The following is an 18,788-nucleotide window of genomic DNA, read 5'->3' as shown; positions in this document are numbered from 1 at the left end:
CCGAATAGTGTATCTCTATTGGCCAGCGCGACAGTAGAAAGTAAGCAAACGGGACACGGGCGGCGGGAGCCAATGCGAGCGAAGAACCCCTCTTGCCCCTGTGACATTTCAACCGACTTCTTTCCATCGGGCCACAGTACTTACATAGGTACGCACACATCGAATTGAGAACCTCCTTCCTTTTGAAGTAGGTTAAAACTAGAAAGAAGCGATCTCCTCGAAAACGTACAAGTCCCATATTATTGTTTCTCCAAACTGATGCACATTCATCTTGTGCCTTATATGATCTAACACAAGCCCACATTCAATACCATATTATTCTTACTAATTTCCCAGCGCCCACGCTCCTATACAATTTATAATCGCCTTGTGTTTTATTCCTACAATTAAGTTCAGGCCCCAGGAATTCATAACTCTATTGGCGTACCATGAACTCTTAATGATGCATGATATGGGACAGACATTAAATAAAGGAGCATCAGGAGGATTTCGCGAAAATAATTCATTAGGCGAACTATTTATTCTCGTTCAATAGGAAATTATCTTTCCCTTGTTGCATATTATCGGAAAAATGTAGCTTTATCAATAATGGCCGGCGGATAAGATATACCGAGATTCTCGAGACTTTTTATTTAAAGATAGTGGCATGTAAGTGCGACCTTCTGCAGAACTGATGTAGTATCGGAATAAGTTCAGCGAGACGTTGAGAACCTCGGAGGAGACAGGCCCGTTGGGGAAAACCCAACGCGTCACCGGGCCCAGCGACGCGCGCAAGGGTTTGTCGGGGCGAGAAAGCGCGCGGCGGAGCGATGTCCATATTTGGGCATGAGGGCGACTTGAAAAGCGTGCGTGGTGGGGATGTAGCGTCCTTTTTCGGAAAGGCGAGTTTTCCGCGGAAAGGACAGAGTTGGAACAACCGGCAGAGTGTGTAGATGTACTGAGTCGTTGTGTTAAATCGAGTTGTTTGTGTCGTAGTCGGTTATCTTGTATTAGTTTTAGTTTCTTTCAATCTTATATATATATATATCTTTCCTGTTTATATTAAATATATTTTATTTATCCCACACTGATTTTCCCGCGGGTACGGGTGCCCGTAACTGCTGCGGGCAAGCTTCGTTGCCAGCGATAAACGAGGAGTGGAGGGGTTGCGTACACATCTTTGCGGTACTGTTCTTAATTAGCGGGACCCACGGCCTCATTTAAAAAATGCCCCACCACGTTGGGAGCATTACCCGCGGGGCATGTCATCGTGCCCTCGGGCCAAGGTCGCTGGAAGAATCCGTACGGGGAACGAGCCGTACCAGGATCGGCGGAGCAAATTTTTCGCGAGTGTGGATTTCGGGGGGAGTACAAATTAGAAGATCAAATTCGAACAGTTTACAGGACAGTAGTAGGTACATACGCAAACAATAAAAAAAGATGGTAAAGTGCCTTCCAAATTCCTGAATGTTGAACTGCTAGTAACATTGCTCTGAAATGACCAAAATTATTCTCTTAAACGATCTCCCGAAGCATCATTAATCAGTTACTCCAAAATATTATGCAGCGGTCCCCCGGCATACTTCCACCTGACTTACGTTTATTGCACTTACGCCGTTTCTATCCGCGACGCTATGGGCACTGGTATACATATGTACTGCGTTTGGAATGATGCGCCATTATTGTGGCTTTTACACTCAGGTGGCGAAAAATCTCTCCGTACAAGGGTATAGCGCCGCGGTCAACCCCGTCGTAGCTAAAATTTTTTAAATTGAGACGGGTACGAGATCAGTCGACATTATTTTCAAACCTCGTTCCAGTAATCTTGGGTGCGAGTGGTAAACCGATCATAAAGGCGGAGCGCGCGGCTCGATTACCTGGGGCGGGAAATTCCCAATAGCTGTTTGCCACGTTAATTTGAAAGAGACCATCTTAAAATTTTCGAAGGTCAGGCATCACTGCTGTCCAGGCAACTGACAGCTCTCTGCTGGGCCGGTACACGGTTGTAGTGGAATTGGTTCGTGAGGCGCTGTTGCCATTTTACAAGTTCGCGCGAGCGCGGGTTGCAGGATAAAACGCTGACCCTGTATGTATTGCCCCAAGCTCGTGCAACACTCGCGTAAATGTTTAAATATTTTGTTGCAACTATAGTACAAACGTGACGCTTATAATACTAAGAAAAATACGAAATGAGCAGAAATGGGGACATGAGCAGAAATTGGGACATTCACCTTACGTGACTAAGCGACAAACTAGCCATTGTTACCTGTTGCATTTCAGCCTGGTACGGAGCATTATAATTAAAAGTCTGCCTGTGTAGACGTTCGAGTGACACTGTTCTCTTGAGTAACTTTCGCAGCGGAAAGAACCAGTTCCTGCAAAGAGGTAGCCGCACGAAAGTCGTTAAATACATATAAATTTGTTTTCATTGAAGACAAATACGTATTTCGCCAAGAAACAGGAAGAAATGCAAAAATAGGGAAAAAGTTGAAAATAGGCACTCCCGTTCTATCGCCCGTAACTTCCTCATTTGCGCATGGATTTTTTTAATCTTTGTCAGATTAGATTTAGGCTTGTTTTCTTTGTAAAAATGCGCACTCCACGAAAAAAAAAATAAAAACTGGACGTCACATGATAATTTCTATATAAATGCCTCAATGTAATTTTGTCCAAATATACTCCGGTCCTTTCATTAATTTGAAAAACGACAAACCACAAGAGCGACCGACGCTCAGCAGTAGCAATTAGGTATTAACCTGTTTTTACGAAATAAATTTACAAAAACTTTTGCATACGGTACAGACGGCGATGGAATTTTCAATGGGAATTGTACCTCAAAATGTGTACTTTCAAACCTTTCAGGTGTCGTTGCGGAGATAGACGGAGGTACCTGAAAAAAATGGTGATTTCTAAAACACCTCGGTATTCTTTGAGATATTGTTATATTCTGCCAACAGTTTCAATTCTGCCTCTTTTTGTCCTACACTATGTAAAAATCAGTAATAAAACTACTCCAGAAAAAAACAGGTCCACTTAGTGATATGTAAAAATTTTGGCCATACTGCTGTAGTGCGAGTTTTTCCGCACTTGTAATCGGTTTTAGAGGCTAAGTCACAGGAATTGACCAATACACAACCGATAAAAAAACATACCCAAAAAACAATACGAATTTGTGACATGATTTTTTGAGGTTTTTTAAACCACTGTGCGGCGGTTGGTGATTACACCTTTATATGTTACACAGACATTTCTCCATTTCGATGGTTTATCAGAAAAAAGGCAAGTCTGTTCCGCCAACGAAGACACGGCAAGAGAACTGAGGCGCGAATCGAAGACGCCATATGTTCGATATTAGAAGCGCAAGTCAATGCGAAGTACCTAGTGCAAAATACGTAACCCCCAGTCCTCTCATGGCGCCAGGTTCTTCTGTCACAATGGTTCGGTCTCAGTACTTACACCGTCAGCATAGCCGTTCCGACGCGATGTTAAAAACATAGAAAACACTGTACGACAAAGCGTTAATAAATAAAATTAAAACATTGTTTATTCGCTTCCAGCTTCTTTGTCCTCCGTCTGCTTATGGGCCGCCTGTTCGTGTAGAATCATCTGGATGTCCGCGAACGATTTACGCGACGTCTCCGGCATCGCCACAGCTGCGACGATCCCTACCACGAGCGTGCTAAGGGCGAAACCGTAGAACATTGTGTGGAAGCCTGCTGCGTCGATCACAATCTGATAACATTTCGTCACGATGATCCCCAATACACAGGCATGAATGGTGGCGATCGTGTTTGCCAAGCTTTTCACCCTTATCGGAAAGATTTCGGAGGAGACGACGTACGGGATAGGCGCCAAACCGAGGGAATGGGAACTGGAGTAGACCACGAGAGCGACCAGCGGGACCCAAGAGAAACTCTTCACGTCCATGTTCAGTTTCTCGAGGAGGAAGTACGATGCTACGGTGCCGAGGGCCAAGGTACAGACGAACGCCGATGTAAGGTAAAGGGGCTTCCTACCGAACTTGTCCACGATGAACGCGGATGCTATACTCGCTATCAGGGCCACCCCGCCGAGGATAATCAGCGCCATATTGGTGCTAATGCTGGAGGTGACGTTTTGTAACAGAAGACTGGTGTACGATAGTATAGCTATCACTCCGCTAAGCTGTTGCCCCGTTAGTAACAGCAGCACGATGAGTAGTGCTTTCCTGTGCGCTCGATCTGTGAAAAGCTCCTTCAAGCTTCCGTTCTGTTGCTCCTTTACGAACGCAGACATTTCGTTGAGTTCGTTGGTGTTGTCGTTCGTACCTCGTAGCGATTTCAGGGCCAACTCGGCGCCTTTTCGGTTTCCCTTCTGCAAGTAGTAGTACGGCGACTCGGGCATCCATAGGAATGTTAGCATGAAGACGACCGTTGGTATCGCGCAGATGATTACTAGTATCTGCGAAACGGAGTAAACGGATTATCATCGTCGTTATAGTAAACGATTTTATAGAAGCAACGAAAGGCGTGCAAAGGAATTGGTGTCAGATGTTTCTGGCTTAGGTATGTGTGTAATACATAATCATTAATTCATTTGAATTTATCATGAGTATAACGGGACTGTCATTGTTCGACGTTGAACGCTTGGTCACGTCGACGTGTCCTCATGGCGATATTTTCTGCAAGGCGGCGAAATTGTTGTAAGAGCATCCCTGAACGTTTAGTTTGGAGGGAAGGTAAGCGGGGAATTGGCTTTTTACGCCGTGTAAAAAATTCTCCCGGCAGAAGCGACCGCTTGGGAAGGCCCGGCTGAATAATTCAGGGTAGACAGGGTAGTCTTGACAGGTCGGAAAATGGGGTCATTTTTATGATTTTTTTATATTATGTATAAACTAAGCTATATTCTGTTGAAAAAGAAATTTGATAGCTTAAGAAATGAGGTCATAGCAGCTCCTTCTTCCAACGCCTCTTCATAGTTACAACATTTATGGTACCAGAAATATCTCAGAGATTACTGGACCGATTTGAATAATATTTTGCAGGAATATTCTTATGACAATAATCTAGTACTTATAGATTATTCTCTCTAAATTCTTGGGAATACCCATATTTTGGGGGCTTCTGCAGGAGACCCCCCCTTAAGAGGTAATGCCTAGGTGGTAGGCCAAAAAGAACGTGATTTTGCGGGAATTTTTTTGTGGAAAATCGAATGTGTATTTTTTATAAGTATTTCCTTATTTTAAAAGTATATATATTCAGCAACTTTCAGTAATTTTGTTATAGGAAGATATTAAAAAATGGACGAATAACAGCCACTTCTTTCAGAAGCTATTTTTTTGGCGGTCAGCACGATTTCTCCGAGCCAGATCATCTGAAATCTAAAAGTGAAGAAGATTCTGTGAGTATATGAGTTTATCTGGTGCATGAACGAAGTGTTGTTTGTTTTTGATGAAAACTCTATTTTTAATTCACGAAAGCGAACAATTCAGACATCGAAAAATCATGATTTTGCGTTAAACGGCCCCCATTTTTTTACTGAAATCATTTTTTTGAAAAATCTTTCGTTCGTGCACCAGATGAACCCATATATTAACAGAATCTTCTCCACTTTTTGATTTCACATCATCCGCCTGGGTGAAATCGTGCTCACCGCGCAGTTCCTTTATAAGAACAGTTTCCGCGAGAGTGGCTGTTATTCGTTAATTTTTTAATATTTTCCTATATAAAAATTCCTGAGCTTTGCTGAATATATGTACTTCTAAAATAAGCAAATAGTTCTAAGAAACGTACATCACATTTTTCACAAAAAAATCACGAGTATGACGTTCTTTTACGCCTGCCAACTAGGCATGACCCTTTAAAGGTGAATTTTCCAAAACCTCGCGCCACTCAAAGTGTTAATTATTTACTTTCGTTATGCCAGTGAAACGTTTATCCAATTTCTCTGCAACGCTATCGCGCCCGTTGCATTTTCACCGGCAGCTCGTCGGAGTTACCTTTCCGTCTACTTGTGGCCCGACACCGTACACTATCATATATCCTATGTTAATTAACAGGATTGTCATCATGTTGGACGCTCCCCTGATTTTCGTCTCGACGATTTCTCCGAGGTATATCGGAACCATGGCGCAAAGAGCCCCGATAGATGCGCCACCGAACAGCCTTCCGACGAACAGGTCGATCCATGAACCAGCAACGAAGGTGAGGACCCAGCAGATCAGAAACGGCACCGAAGTTAGGTAGAGAAACCATTTTCTACCGATCAGGTCTAACAGCAAGGCGGATAGAATCGGTCCAAAGCAGGCGCCTATCGGCAGTGCTGTGACCACCCATGCTCCCTCATCGGAAGTCAAATGCAGGCGAGAAGATTTCTCTTGGAGTTTGGGCAAGCTAGGTGCTGGCCAGGCGAAGACCAATCCGCAGGCGAGCATCGGTAGAGTACCTTCAAACGAATAGAATTTTGTTACATGAGTCAGTCGGTCATAGGTACAACCAAGGGCGTCCGCAGACTTTTTTTTCCGGGGCGAGGGGGCAAGTTTTGTGTCGAGGGTAAAGAAAAATACAGTACCTACCCACGCAGCACCATAACATTGCAGAAACGTTGCAGGTCCACTCCTATTGTCCGCCCTGGGCAATAATGCAGGAGTGTATTCCCGCAACGTTTCGGAGATCTTACGGCAATGCTCTCCCCGCAACGTTTGGGGCAACGAGGGACGCGACGACACGAATGTGTGCAGAATCGTAGTAGTATAACGCCCGTGTGTCTTTTTCTCACAGAAAATTCTTTTACCCCAGGGGGATTCGAACCGACGGGACCTGTAGCATCGTAGACGAACACTTTACCGTCGCAGCTACAACCGCTGATTTATAAGATTGCTTACGTATTCGGACTTATACTCCTACCGCGCAAAACTTTAAAATCATTTTCGAACGATGCAATTGGGAATGTATCATCGTCGCGTACACACGAATGAGTACGACAGTTCTGTCTAATCGTCATTTGTTAATGGAGCCGATCTAGCTCTTCCACCGCTCTGGACAAAAATGATTTATCCCCAAAATGGTTATGCTCTTTATATTCAATTATAAATAATTATTTTAAAATGTGACTTTTGAGAGTGAATGAAATTTTTGTAGGTATTTGTTGAATAACAAAAGCCTTTTGTTTTTATAAAAAATGTAATATTCATAAGTTACCAATTAACCAATTTTGCAACTCTGATCAGTTACCCTGCTTGCCCCCCCCCCCCCCTCACGCAGGTCGGGCCCTGATTTGTTTTCATCGATAAAAGAGCAAAAAGCATGGCTAGGCATCATAGATGCATATGTAATGACTTTTCAATGTAATGATGTCGAGTCTAGAGCTGTAATTACTCAAATAATTCGAATAATTTTGAATACGAATAATTTCTTCGAATATTCGAATATTCGAATCTCCAATTCTAATTCTCTGGTAGGGTAAACCAACCAGTGAATGATCGAATTGTTGAATCTATGGACGTTTGAGATTAATACTTGAATACATTTATGTATAACAACAAAACAACTGTTGAAATTGCGTTTCAATTTATTTTCCTTGAAATTTCTATAAAAATAATTCCTTATCCTTAACGTAATTTAAAGAAAAATAAATTATAAAATACAAAACGTGTAGAAGCCCAGTAAATGACCGCATACTTTTAATAAGAATTGTACTTATTAATGTTTGCTTAGTACGCGTAATTAAAAATACAGGATATTAAAAGTGCAACTACACTACATTTATAAACATACAGTATTGTTTAAATTTATAATTCACATTTCTTTGCCTAATGGTCATTCACCGGTACGCGGTCAATTACTGGTTGGCTTACCCTATCCGAATTTTCGAATATGCGTTGTAGCCCTAGTCGAGACGCGAGGAAATTGGTCGCGCATCGTTGCTTCGAATCGACAATATTTTCGTACTTCTATGACGTACAGGATATTTCCGGGATAAGCCCTGAAACTTTAAAAATTTCTTCTATAAAATTCTAGTAGTAGTTCTTGTAAGTAGTACACGTAACTTAAACCCGTCCAATTATTCTTGCAAAATTCTACCGCGGACGAGAGTTATTTACAATTGACCGTGAGAAGAAGATCCGTTTTTATCGTCAAAGAGTAGAGCTTCTAAAGTTTAATGACTGTATTTCGGGACCACTTTCGTTAAGGATATGAATGATTTACCTATAATAGTGGCTACTATTTGTGGGCGTAAACGTTTCGTGCCATTGCCAACTCCTTCTTCCACTTTCTGCATGTCCGCAAGTTTTTCAGTCATCGTTGTGTAGTCTCTCTTCTGTAAACTAAAAAGGGATTGTTTTCATTATCGTAGCTACGTTGAACTTAACCACCATCACCCTTCAAGTTGGTTATACATTGAAAATGAAGATTTAGTAAGAAGGAAACAGCATTTCCTATAACATTTAATATCCTGAAGGTGTTCGCATTTCCCCCCTTGGACGACAAGAAAAATATTTCCCTTGCAGGCTACAACCTAACGAGTGCAACATTCACTCCGCCTAATATGCTTAACAGCTCGTACGCGAATTTCATTCCAGGTACGCGAATCGATGATGCAACTTTACCACCTGACAGGTACGCATCCAGCCACGAAGCAGCTACTCAAAAGGCACGGTGGAAGATGACAAACTAACTAGACAACAGTTCATCCGTGAGTATGTTCAGTTACCTCTTACTGTTTGTGTAGATATCCATATGCAATTTTACTCTTAGACTTGTTTATTTTGTAACATGAAATATTCCGTTTGATTCCATTGCGTGCATGAAGTCTGGGCACAGTTGAGGACCTTGAAGCAAGACGGGTGGAACTCCATTTTTGACAGTTTATGAGTAACGCGTAATAGACGTAGGTAGAAAACAGTCTACATCGTTTGGTGCAAGTTTAATGCGAACCTGATAACAAATGAGCGATTTATTAAATGAAAATAAAAATATTAATATTTTAAAAATATATATTTACGCACAATAAGTAGCAGTTATCCAGTTGATAAGTTTGTATTCCTATTTTTGGCGAAAAAATATTTTTATTTACATTATAGAATATTTTTTCGCCGAAAATAGAAATAAAAACTTGTCAACTCGATAGCTGCTAGTTATTGTGCGAGATTATATATTTTCAATTAGTTATCTCTTTTGAATGTCAAGTCGATGCAATAATGTTGTAAACAGTTTTTTTTTCTAATTCACTCCAAGTTGGTAAAGATGGAGCTGCATCCCCCTTGCCGCAAGGTTTCCAATTAAAGATTTATATAGTACTGTTGCGAGGGCCTTCGACGTGGCGATGGGCCTAGAGGCAGGGTTGGTGCCCGTGGACCGCTGAACCGCTCTGTTGGGTTTTGCGCCGACGTTTAAATGTAAATTCCACTTCAATCGTACAAAGAGACTGCGTTATTTATAGTTTAACTAGTTTTATTGTTTATAGCAAACTTATGGATGCAATTATAAATTGTAGTGCACTTAAAAAAATAAGCGTGCTACCGCTACTACGTTTCGGAACACAGTGCCCCTCTGGCATCATTATTTTGCGTGTCTACGGTAATTGTAACTACTGCATGTGCATCGAGCGCGTTACATACACGCGCAGCAAGAAATTGAAGGTCGCATGCACGTTATTAGTTCGACTGTTGTCAAGCGAGTGTTTAACGCTTTAGCCATGATGAAGTTCACCTAACCCAGACACACTGTGCCTCTATTACGCGAGGTGGCTTTTTCAAGAGCACTTCGATTATCGTATCCCAATAATGGTTGATTCGATTAATTTTTTAATGGTCTTCATGGATAGCTTGGGTCTGATTTGCATTGCAAAAGTGTTCTTCCATTTGTTCCTACGTGCCTTATGAGCGGAGATATTTCGACGCAAAGGTCTAATTTGGCGAATTTGTGATTAAGGTACTCAGTTTTCGTCATCGTCAAGTGTGGGCAAGACGGGAGCGTGGTAAGGGTGAAGAAATATGCGACAGGACATCGTTTATTCGTTGAAGGTTTCAACCAATCCATGGGCATCCGAAGGGGCGGGGGGCAAAAGGGGTAGTTGCCCTGCCCCCAGGCTTTTGTGAAAAAATCGCTTATTTTTCAAAACTGATCTTCATTAAGTTTATACTAAAAAGGGAATACTTTTAAATTTCGGTTTTACATTTTTAATTAAATTAGGACTGCAGAATGTGTGAAAAAAGCGAGAGGGATATATTTTTCTCTACCATCGTCCCAAAGTCCCCTCCCCCATGGAAAAAAGTGGTATGCATAAAAGTAAGTATAAGCTTTTACTATTTAGTGATTTTTCAAGCAAATACTCAGTTCCGTATGCAATAAAGGATGAAGTATTTATTAGAAATAGTGTTTACTAATTTTTCAGTAAATAAGTAAAATACGTATGCATAACAGAGAGTACATACTGAAAACTGCCAGTATATGCTAGTGTTATCTTAAGAGGGTATAGGTGTATCTTGAAAAATCGATTTTTCAATTATTATTAATTCTGAAAGTGCCATGCTTTGTGAACATTTACAACAATTGTATTTAGCGCCTCCTCCTCAACATCAACTCGTAGTACCCCTACTCTATGCCAGTATCGTCACATCTTTAACGTAAAATAAAACACGCACGCGGCTTCGGCAGCGCTCCTCATTCTCTTTCATTGTGCCGAAAGAGTCACGCGTGAATACACAAGATGGATAGGAAGGGGTCAAGACAACGTGATTTATCCTGGGACGAAGAGAAGAAGCTGGCGAAACGCCTTAGGAAGGTTGGAGACAGAGCTGAAGAATATTAAGAAAAAGAGGAAATCGCATCGGCGCAGGCGAGCGGCATCCGACTCATCACGGAGTTTTTTCTTCAAGTTGCAGTAAGTGAAATTTCTCTGACTGTTCATTACCAAACCCTTTTGCGGGAAGAGATTTACATCCGTGATGTACGTATACTCCCTGTCATTTAAGAAGGAACCTGCCGACCGACGAGTTTTAGACCGGTTTTGCGCAGGTTGACGCTCATTGGTGCCGAGACCCCCACCAACGCTTTTTCGGAGCCAATGAGCTCATTCTACATCCGCGAAACGGGTTCCTTCTTAAATGACTGGGAGTATAGATATCTACAGGCTCTAACCTGTACGGATATACTCACCAGACCTAATCTGCGTGAGCGAGTACAGGCCCTAACCTAAAGTGACCAGATATTTTCTGTTCCAATGCGGGACAAGCAAGCAAGGAAAAAGAAAAACAAAAAAGAAAGGTTAACAGATGCGTGAGGAGATCTTTTCCGTAGTTTATTAAAGCATTTACAATATATTTAAAAATACATACTTGTGATTATAAGATGATACATTGAAACGAAATTAAAATTTTTTTTTTCACAACAAAAAAAGTAGAGGAAACAGTAACTTTATGCCAATGCGAAAATGTAAAAGGGTCAGTTTACCCTAACCTGTACTCGGACTTCCGGAAGACACAGGCTGATAACACTCACCAGATTTAATTTGGGTTATCGAGTCAGAACGTCTAAGAAGCATACGTAAGTAGGCTCAGCAGACCTATTCTGTGTGAGCGAATACAGGGCGCTAACCTGTATTCTACTATACGTTTATTTTCTGCAATACAGGCCCTAACCTGTTGACAGATTTATTGCAATGGGATTCAATCTCATGTTAATATAGGTAAAAGACAAAATGTGATCTATTTCAATAGCAGGAGGCCGTTCTGCGTCGGAAAGTGGCAGAGAATCGCGCCCACGGGACGCGAAAAGCGAGCAGGAGACGCCGAGATCGAGCGCGTCACGAGCCGGCGTCCTACCGATTGCAACGCCGCTACCGGTGACTTCTTAATTTTTTTTATGAAAGTCTCGAATTTTTAACGGACCATATCAGAGGTTTGCGCCGAAATGACACATGTTCTGCGCATCCTGTAATTTTTTCCAAGTCGATTTGAACCTCAATTCGCTCATAATTAGGAAAAAAGGAAGAGAAAAAAATATTCGAGGAAAACGCATTTAAAGTTTCTGGGCAAAGGCGACGCTATAGGTTGCCGCTTGACGTTTTTAGCTGCCAAATCTACAATTTTGCAAATTTTACTATAAACCAAGCGGCATTTTATTGAGAAAAGATAGTACTTTCGGAAAATGCAATAAAAGAATCGATTTTTCGACTGCCTAGTCCCCTTAAGTCTGCCAGTCGTCTGTCTTAAATTGTCTGTTCAATCGCAATCATGGTGTTGTTCATGCAAATTCGTGTCCCTAAGGTTTACAAAAGTCGAAGAAAGCATACCCGAGAGTACCGTGCCATGCTTAGATTCGAAGGACACCATGTGAACTATCTGGCGGATAAACTTTTAGATATCGCGCCTATCACTGCTGATAGTAGCAACCATATTTGAAGCGTTTCTCACAGTGTGGTACGCAGTGCGTATTCACCTCGTATATTTTGATAATTATACATGCATATTTCTCATCAATTTTCATTATTTTTACAATTTATATTAGTGAATAATCACTCCGTTAGCATATACTTACAATTCGACGTCTGTATTTACTAATCTGTAGCAAACACTTTTCATAATTAGCGGTACGGAGCATGCGTAGAATGCAGCCAATCAAATCCAGGCAGAAGTAGGAGCTCTCCCCCACCCCTCAAAAACGCATTACTCATGGACATAGGAATATAGGGACGAAGGAATAGTTGCGACTTTAGGCGAGGGGAGTGATACGTATTTGAGGGGAGGGGGGGAGAACACCTACATCTGGCTAGATTTGATTGGTCGCATTATACGCATGCTCCGTACCGCTAAATATGAAAAAGTGTTTGACTACAGATTAGTACATAGAGACGTCTAATTGTAAATATATACTAACGGAGTGATTATTCACGAATATAAATTGTAAAAATAATGAAAGTTGAAGAGAAATATGCATCTATAATTATTAAAATATACGAGGTGAATATGCACTGCATATCATACTACGAGAAACGCTTCAAATATGGCTGCCACTATCCCTGCTTGCGACGCGACAAACGTTCAACATTACGCATCACTGCGCTTGAGCGAAGCAATAGCCGATAGAAAGAAGGCGTATGTTACCTCGTCGCCCCTCCCGCAAGGAGATCACCCCCTGCAACTATTCCTACGTCTCTATATTCCTATGTCCATGGTATTACTACCCTTGCCTAAAGTCGCAACTATTCCTCCGTTCCTACATTCCTATGTCCATGGTATGAGGCTGCACCGCAAACTACTACAGTTGTCCCTATCCGTTGCGCGCGCATATTATCTCTGGTGAACATCGTGGAGCCCCGGCTCCCAAATGACTCCAACTGGCCGTCGGTTCTTCATAAACGTTTGTAGAACCGAAATCGATATTATAACAACTTTTCAGCCCCTGGTTCTTATATCATGCTTTGGCACATCAAGGACGTATCAAGCGGCAATTTCTATAAGATTAAGGTCTGCAATTTAAACAACTTCTGTAGAGAGAACAACTGTGGAAAATTGCTTAACTTAATTTCGATGCGCGATAAAGTGTGCTGGGAAATTGTAGCTAGGGTGGATGTACCAGTAAATGAATACGTACCAGTGAATGGAATTTTTTTTATTACAATGAGTAAAAGAAGTTATTAAAATAAGCAACTAATTAATTAGAGACTTCTTTTAATTTCTTGCTTCATATCCAAACAATTTTTGCAGCACGTGGGTCATGGGATAAATCGCGTTGCAATCATAATTTTATAATAGTGTTCATTCATTAGATTTAGTGTTTATTTATTGGTGCGTTTACCCTACTATGAAAATTTATAATGAACATAATCCTGCGACGAAACTTCACTGACAAAAATTTACATTGTATGAAATATTGATGCTGTCTGTTTATGTTCCGGCATACAATTAATAACAATCAATAGGGTTTTAATAGGGGCGCGGAAAAGAGTTAGCCGCGTTATAAAAAAAAGCGATTTCAGAGGAGGGTGCACAGGTCAAGGAAAAAAAGTTCAGGATTTTCCCCTATGGAAACTATTCATGAGGTAGCGGTTTCTCTTCGATGGAATAGAAAGTCTTTATTATGACGATTATCACGTATCTATTCATTGAAATGTAACTGATAGGTTCTTTATTTACACTTAGGACGCTAAAGTGGCTGCCGGAACTTCGCCTCCAAAACTGAGCGACGTCAGTCGTGGTTACACCTCGATAGTATCAAAAGCCGGTACGCCTTTTTTTAAATGTTACACAAACATTTCTCCATTTCGATGGTTTATTAAAAAAGGGCAAATCTACTCCCTCAACGAATATACGGCGAAGGGCAAGTCGAAGCGAAGTACTGTAAAATACGTAACAGCCGTTTAGTTACATCCAGTCCTCTCACGGCCAGATTCTTTTGTCACAAGCTTTCGTCCTTAGCACACCGTCAGCATGGCCGTTCCGACGCGATGTTAAAAACATAGAAGACATTGTATGACAAAGCGTTAATAAATAGAATAAAAGCACGGTTTATTCGCTTCCAGCTTCTTTGTCCTTCGGCTGCTTATGGGCCGCCTGTTCGTGCAGAATCATCTGGATGTCCGCGAACGATTTGTGCAACGTCTCCGGCATCGTCACAGCTGCGACGATCGCCACCACGAGCGTGATGCCGGTGAAACCGTAGAACACTATGTAGAAGCCTGCTGCGTCAATCACAATCTGATAACATTTCGACACGATGATCGCCAATATAAAGCCATAAATGATGGCGATCGTGTTTGCCAAGCTTTTCACCCTTATCGGAAAGATTTCGGAGGAGACGACGAACGGGATTGGCGCCAAACCGAGGGAATGGGAGCCGAAATAGACAACGAGAGCGGCCAGCGGGGCCCAAGAGAAACTCTTCACGTTCATGTGCAGTTTCTCGAGGAGGAAGTACGATGCTACGGTGCCGAGGCACAAGGTACAGACGAACGCCGATGTAAGGTAAAGGGGCTTCCTACCGAACTTGTCCACGATGAACGCGGATGCTATACTCGCTATCAGGGCCACCCCGCCGAGGATAATCAGCGCCATATTGGTGCTAATGCTGGAGGTGACGTTTTGAAACAGAAGACCAGCATACGCATGTATAGCTATCAGTCCAGAAAGCTGCTGCCCCGTCATTAACAGCAGCACGATGAGTAGTGCTTTCCTGTATGCTCGATCTGTGAAAAGCTCCTTCAAGCTCCCGCTCTGTTGCTCTTTTACGAACGCAGACATTTCGTCGAGTTCGTGGGTGTTTTCTTTCGTCCCTCGTAGCCATATCAGAGCCAACTCGGCGCTTTTTCGGTTACCCTTCTGCAAGTAGTAGTAAGGCGACTCGGGCATCCATAGGAATGTTAGGAGGAAGACGCCCGTTGGTATCATACATATGTATACTAATATCTGTGGAATAGAGTAAATGGATTACCATCGTCGTTATAGTATACGATTTTATAGAAGTAACGAAAGGCGTGCAAAGGAATTGGTGTCAGATATTTCTGGCTTAGGTATGTGTGTAATACATAATCATTAATTCGTTTGAATTTATCATGAGTATAATGGGACTGTCATTGTTCGAAGTTGAACACTTGGTGCGACGTGGACGTGTTCTCACGGCGATATTTTGTGAAATGTACCGAAGGTATTGTACGAGTACCTATCCCTGAACGTTTAGTTTGAAGGGAAGGCAAGCGAGTTATGGGCTTTTTAAGCTGTGTACAAAATTTTTCCAGCAGAAGCGACCGCTTGGGATGGCCCGGCTGACTTAATGAGTTACATAGTCTTGACAGGTCGGAATATGGGGTCATTTTTATGATTTGTTTTCTTATGTATAAATTAAGCTATATTCTGTTCAGAAAGAGAGTTGATACCTTAAGAAATGGTGCCATAGCAGATAGCAGCCCCTTCTCCCAAAGCCTTTTCATAGTTACGACATTTATGGTACCAAAAATATCTCAGAGATTACTGGACCGATTTGAATAAAATTTTGCATGACTATTCTTAAGACTATAATCTAGTACTTGCCGGTGTCGGTCCTGAAACAAATTATTTTTTTGAAAAATAGCAGCTACCGAAAGTCGAGCATGTGATTTTCGACCTAAGTTTTCACCTTCTTTTGTTAATAAAGTACAACACCAGACACTAACCGAAAAATCATCACGACAAATACTAGGTTGTAGTCTTAAGAATATTCGTCTAAAATTTTCTTCGAATCGGTCCACTAATCTCTGAAATATTTTCGGTATCGCAAATGGAAGAAGGGGCTGTTATGGCACCGTTTCTTATGATATAAAATTCCTTTTTTAACAGAATACTGCTTAATTTATACACAACACGGTGTACATCTTAAATCTTAAATATGACGTTTCTTTATATGAAAAAAAAAAATCATAAAAATGACCCCATTTTCCGACCTGCCAAGAGTATAAATCTCTTAAGGGTGCTTGTCAAAAGCCAATGGATATGTATACATGTATGTAAAATTTGAGAACAATCCACCCAGTAGATTATTCTCTATAAATTCTTGAGGATACCCATGTTTTGGGAGCTTCTAAAGGAGAAACCTCCCCTTAACAGGTGAATTTTCCAAAACCTCGCGCCACTCCAAGTGTTAATTATTTACTTTCGTTATGCCAGTGAAACGTTTATCCAATTTCTCTGCAACGCTATCGCGTCTGCCGCATTTTCACTAGCAGCTCGTCGGAGTTACCTTTCCGTCTACTTGTGGCCCGACACCGTACACTATTATATATCCCATGTTAAGTAACAGGACCATCATCGTGTTGGACGCTCCCCTGATTTTCGTCTCGACGATTTCTCCGAGGTATATCGGAACCATGGCGAAAAGAGCCCCGACAGACATGCCACCGACCAGCCTTCCCACGAACAGTTCGACCCATGAACCAGCAATTAAGGTGAGGACCCAGCAGATCAGTAACGGCACCGAAGTTAGGTAGAGAAACCATTTTCGACCGATCAGGTCCAACAGCAAGGCGGATAGAATCGGTCCAAAGCAGGCGCCAATCGGCAGTGCTGTGACCACCCATGCTCCCTTATCGGAAGTCAAATGCAGGCGAGAAGATTTCTCCTCGAGTTTGGGCAGGCTAGGTGTTGGCCAGGCGAGGACCAATCCGCAGGCAAGCAACGGTAGAGTAGCTTAAAACGAATAGAATTTTGTTACATGAGTCAGTCGGTCACAGGTACAAACAAGGGCGTCCGCAGACTTTTCGGATCATGAAACACGCGGTGCGATTGAAATAGCCCTCTTGCTTTTTTTTTAACCAATTTTGTAGTGCCAATTGAATTAAAAATTTAAAACGGAAATTTAAAAATATTCACTTATTTAGTGTAAACTTAATAAAGATCAGTTTTTTTTAAAATTAGCGATTTTTTCTCAAAAATCAGGGGGGAAGTGCCCCTCTTGCTCCCAGCCGGACGACCATGGGTACAACCCTTTCACTGTTATGGTTCATATATGACGCCATCGACACAGGATCGATCCGAGTTGAGACGTTCGATGCTCGCACGGTGGAAAATTCGTTAGCCCCCGTTGAGGCGACGAGCCGCGTTGCTGAATTTGATTTGGCTTCTCTGCGCGCTGCGGGCGTAAAACTCGGTACCGCTGCGCTCGGACGCGGCTCGTCGTTGCAACGAGCGCTCACGAATTTTCCACCGTGCGAGCACCAAACGTGCCGACTCGGGTCGTTCCCGCGTCGGTTGCTGTATAAATTGATACTTATTCGAACTATATTAGGCAGAGTTGGGTATTATCCGAATAAATCTTTATTCGAATACTCTTCGAAATAAAAATCTCGGATAAAATTAAGTTATACGAGAATAACGTATGATTTTTTATTCGGATAACGCCCAACTCTGACACCAGGACACGTGTGAAAATAAATGCGAGGCATGTCTTCTGTCAATTGGCGGTGGAGGCTTCGTGTTTCAGTTATTAATGTTTAAAGATACGGGGCGAGGAACGCCTGAATCATGGCAAGTCCGGCGATCAGCGGCGCGCGTTGCGCAGGTCAGTACGGTGCGTCTACTATCTGTTGCTGAACACTGAATTTGGACGAATTTTTATAATAAATATGGCTGACTTGTGACACGAAGACTAGACACGTTTCAGACATTCATTTCTATTTTATTCAATAGTGAAACGGTTAAGTTATAAGAAAGAGATAAATTAAAGGTATACGAGGAAATTACAGTCGAAGGGGTGGCTTTTCGCGGTTGACTGGTTTTATTTGAACGAATTAGTTCATCGAAGTGGTGGTAAAACGGAATTCAAATTGCTGCCAACATAGGAGGCAACGGTATTGCAGTAGTATCAATTTACTTCGTAAAGATCGCGCGAACTTTTCCGCTCGGTCTCGCAAGCACGTTGATTTTCTACCTCGATAGTCTTCGAGGAACTTGATTTGAAGAGTCACGCGTTCCCTCTTGCATGATTCGAATTGTTAAGCAGTGGATATTGCTCGGAATACTGAGAGCACATTTACAGCACGTGCATGCATCGTGAAATAATTTCACGGTGTTAGAGTCGCGCCATTTTCTCGAAAGTATCTATTTACAGTCTACCCGCGTGAAAGAAGGATACGAAATAAGCGATCACTTTCGTACCGTGCAATTGGAGATGTAGCATCGAATATTCAAATAAGTTTGAATACGAACACTTTCTTCGAATATTCGACTACTCCAAGCTGAAATTCGAATTCTCTGGTATTCGGATAATTTAAGACTTGAGTATTCGAATATTCTTCACAGCCCTAAGTAGCCGAGACGCGTGGGAATTGACCAATTTAGGCGACCGCCTATCGTTGCTTCG

The 18,788-nt window shown here is 42.0% G+C and overlaps 2 protein-coding genes across 2 annotated transcripts in view; both read right to left on the bottom strand.

Moving 5' to 3' along the window:
- Positions 1-3,364: 3,364 nt before the first annotated feature.
- The window catches only part of LOC143373704 (facilitated trehalose transporter Tret1-like), a 25,357-nt gene continuing 9,933 nt past the window's right edge, over positions 3,365-18,788 (bottom strand). The window contains exons 2-4 of the mRNA XM_076821606.1: positions 8,166-8,284; positions 5,957-6,402; positions 3,365-4,419 (exon numbers count right to left, since the gene is read on the bottom strand). Of these exons, the coding sequence (XP_076677721.1) occupies positions 3,523-4,419; positions 5,957-6,402; positions 8,166-8,284 (1,462 nt within the window). The 3' untranslated portion in view covers positions 3,365-3,522. The remainder of the gene's footprint in view (positions 4,420-5,956; positions 6,403-8,165; positions 8,285-18,788) is intronic.
- The window catches only part of LOC143374347 (facilitated trehalose transporter Tret1-like), a 5,151-nt gene continuing 384 nt past the window's right edge, over positions 14,022-18,788 (bottom strand). Inside the window, exons 2-3 of the mRNA XM_076822833.1 lie at positions 16,671-17,116; positions 14,022-15,364 (exon numbers count right to left, since the gene is read on the bottom strand). Of these exons, the coding sequence (XP_076678948.1) occupies positions 14,468-15,364; positions 16,671-17,116 (1,343 nt within the window). The 3' untranslated portion in view covers positions 14,022-14,467. The remainder of the gene's footprint in view (positions 15,365-16,670; positions 17,117-18,788) is intronic.

This window comes from Andrena cerasifolii, chromosome 1 (assembly GCF_050908995.1).
Source record: "Andrena cerasifolii isolate SP2316 chromosome 1, iyAndCera1_principal, whole genome shotgun sequence".
Lineage (NCBI taxonomy): Eukaryota > Metazoa > Arthropoda > Insecta > Hymenoptera > Andrenidae > Andrena > Andrena cerasifolii.
This window is presented reverse-complemented; position numbering and strand designations above follow the sequence as displayed.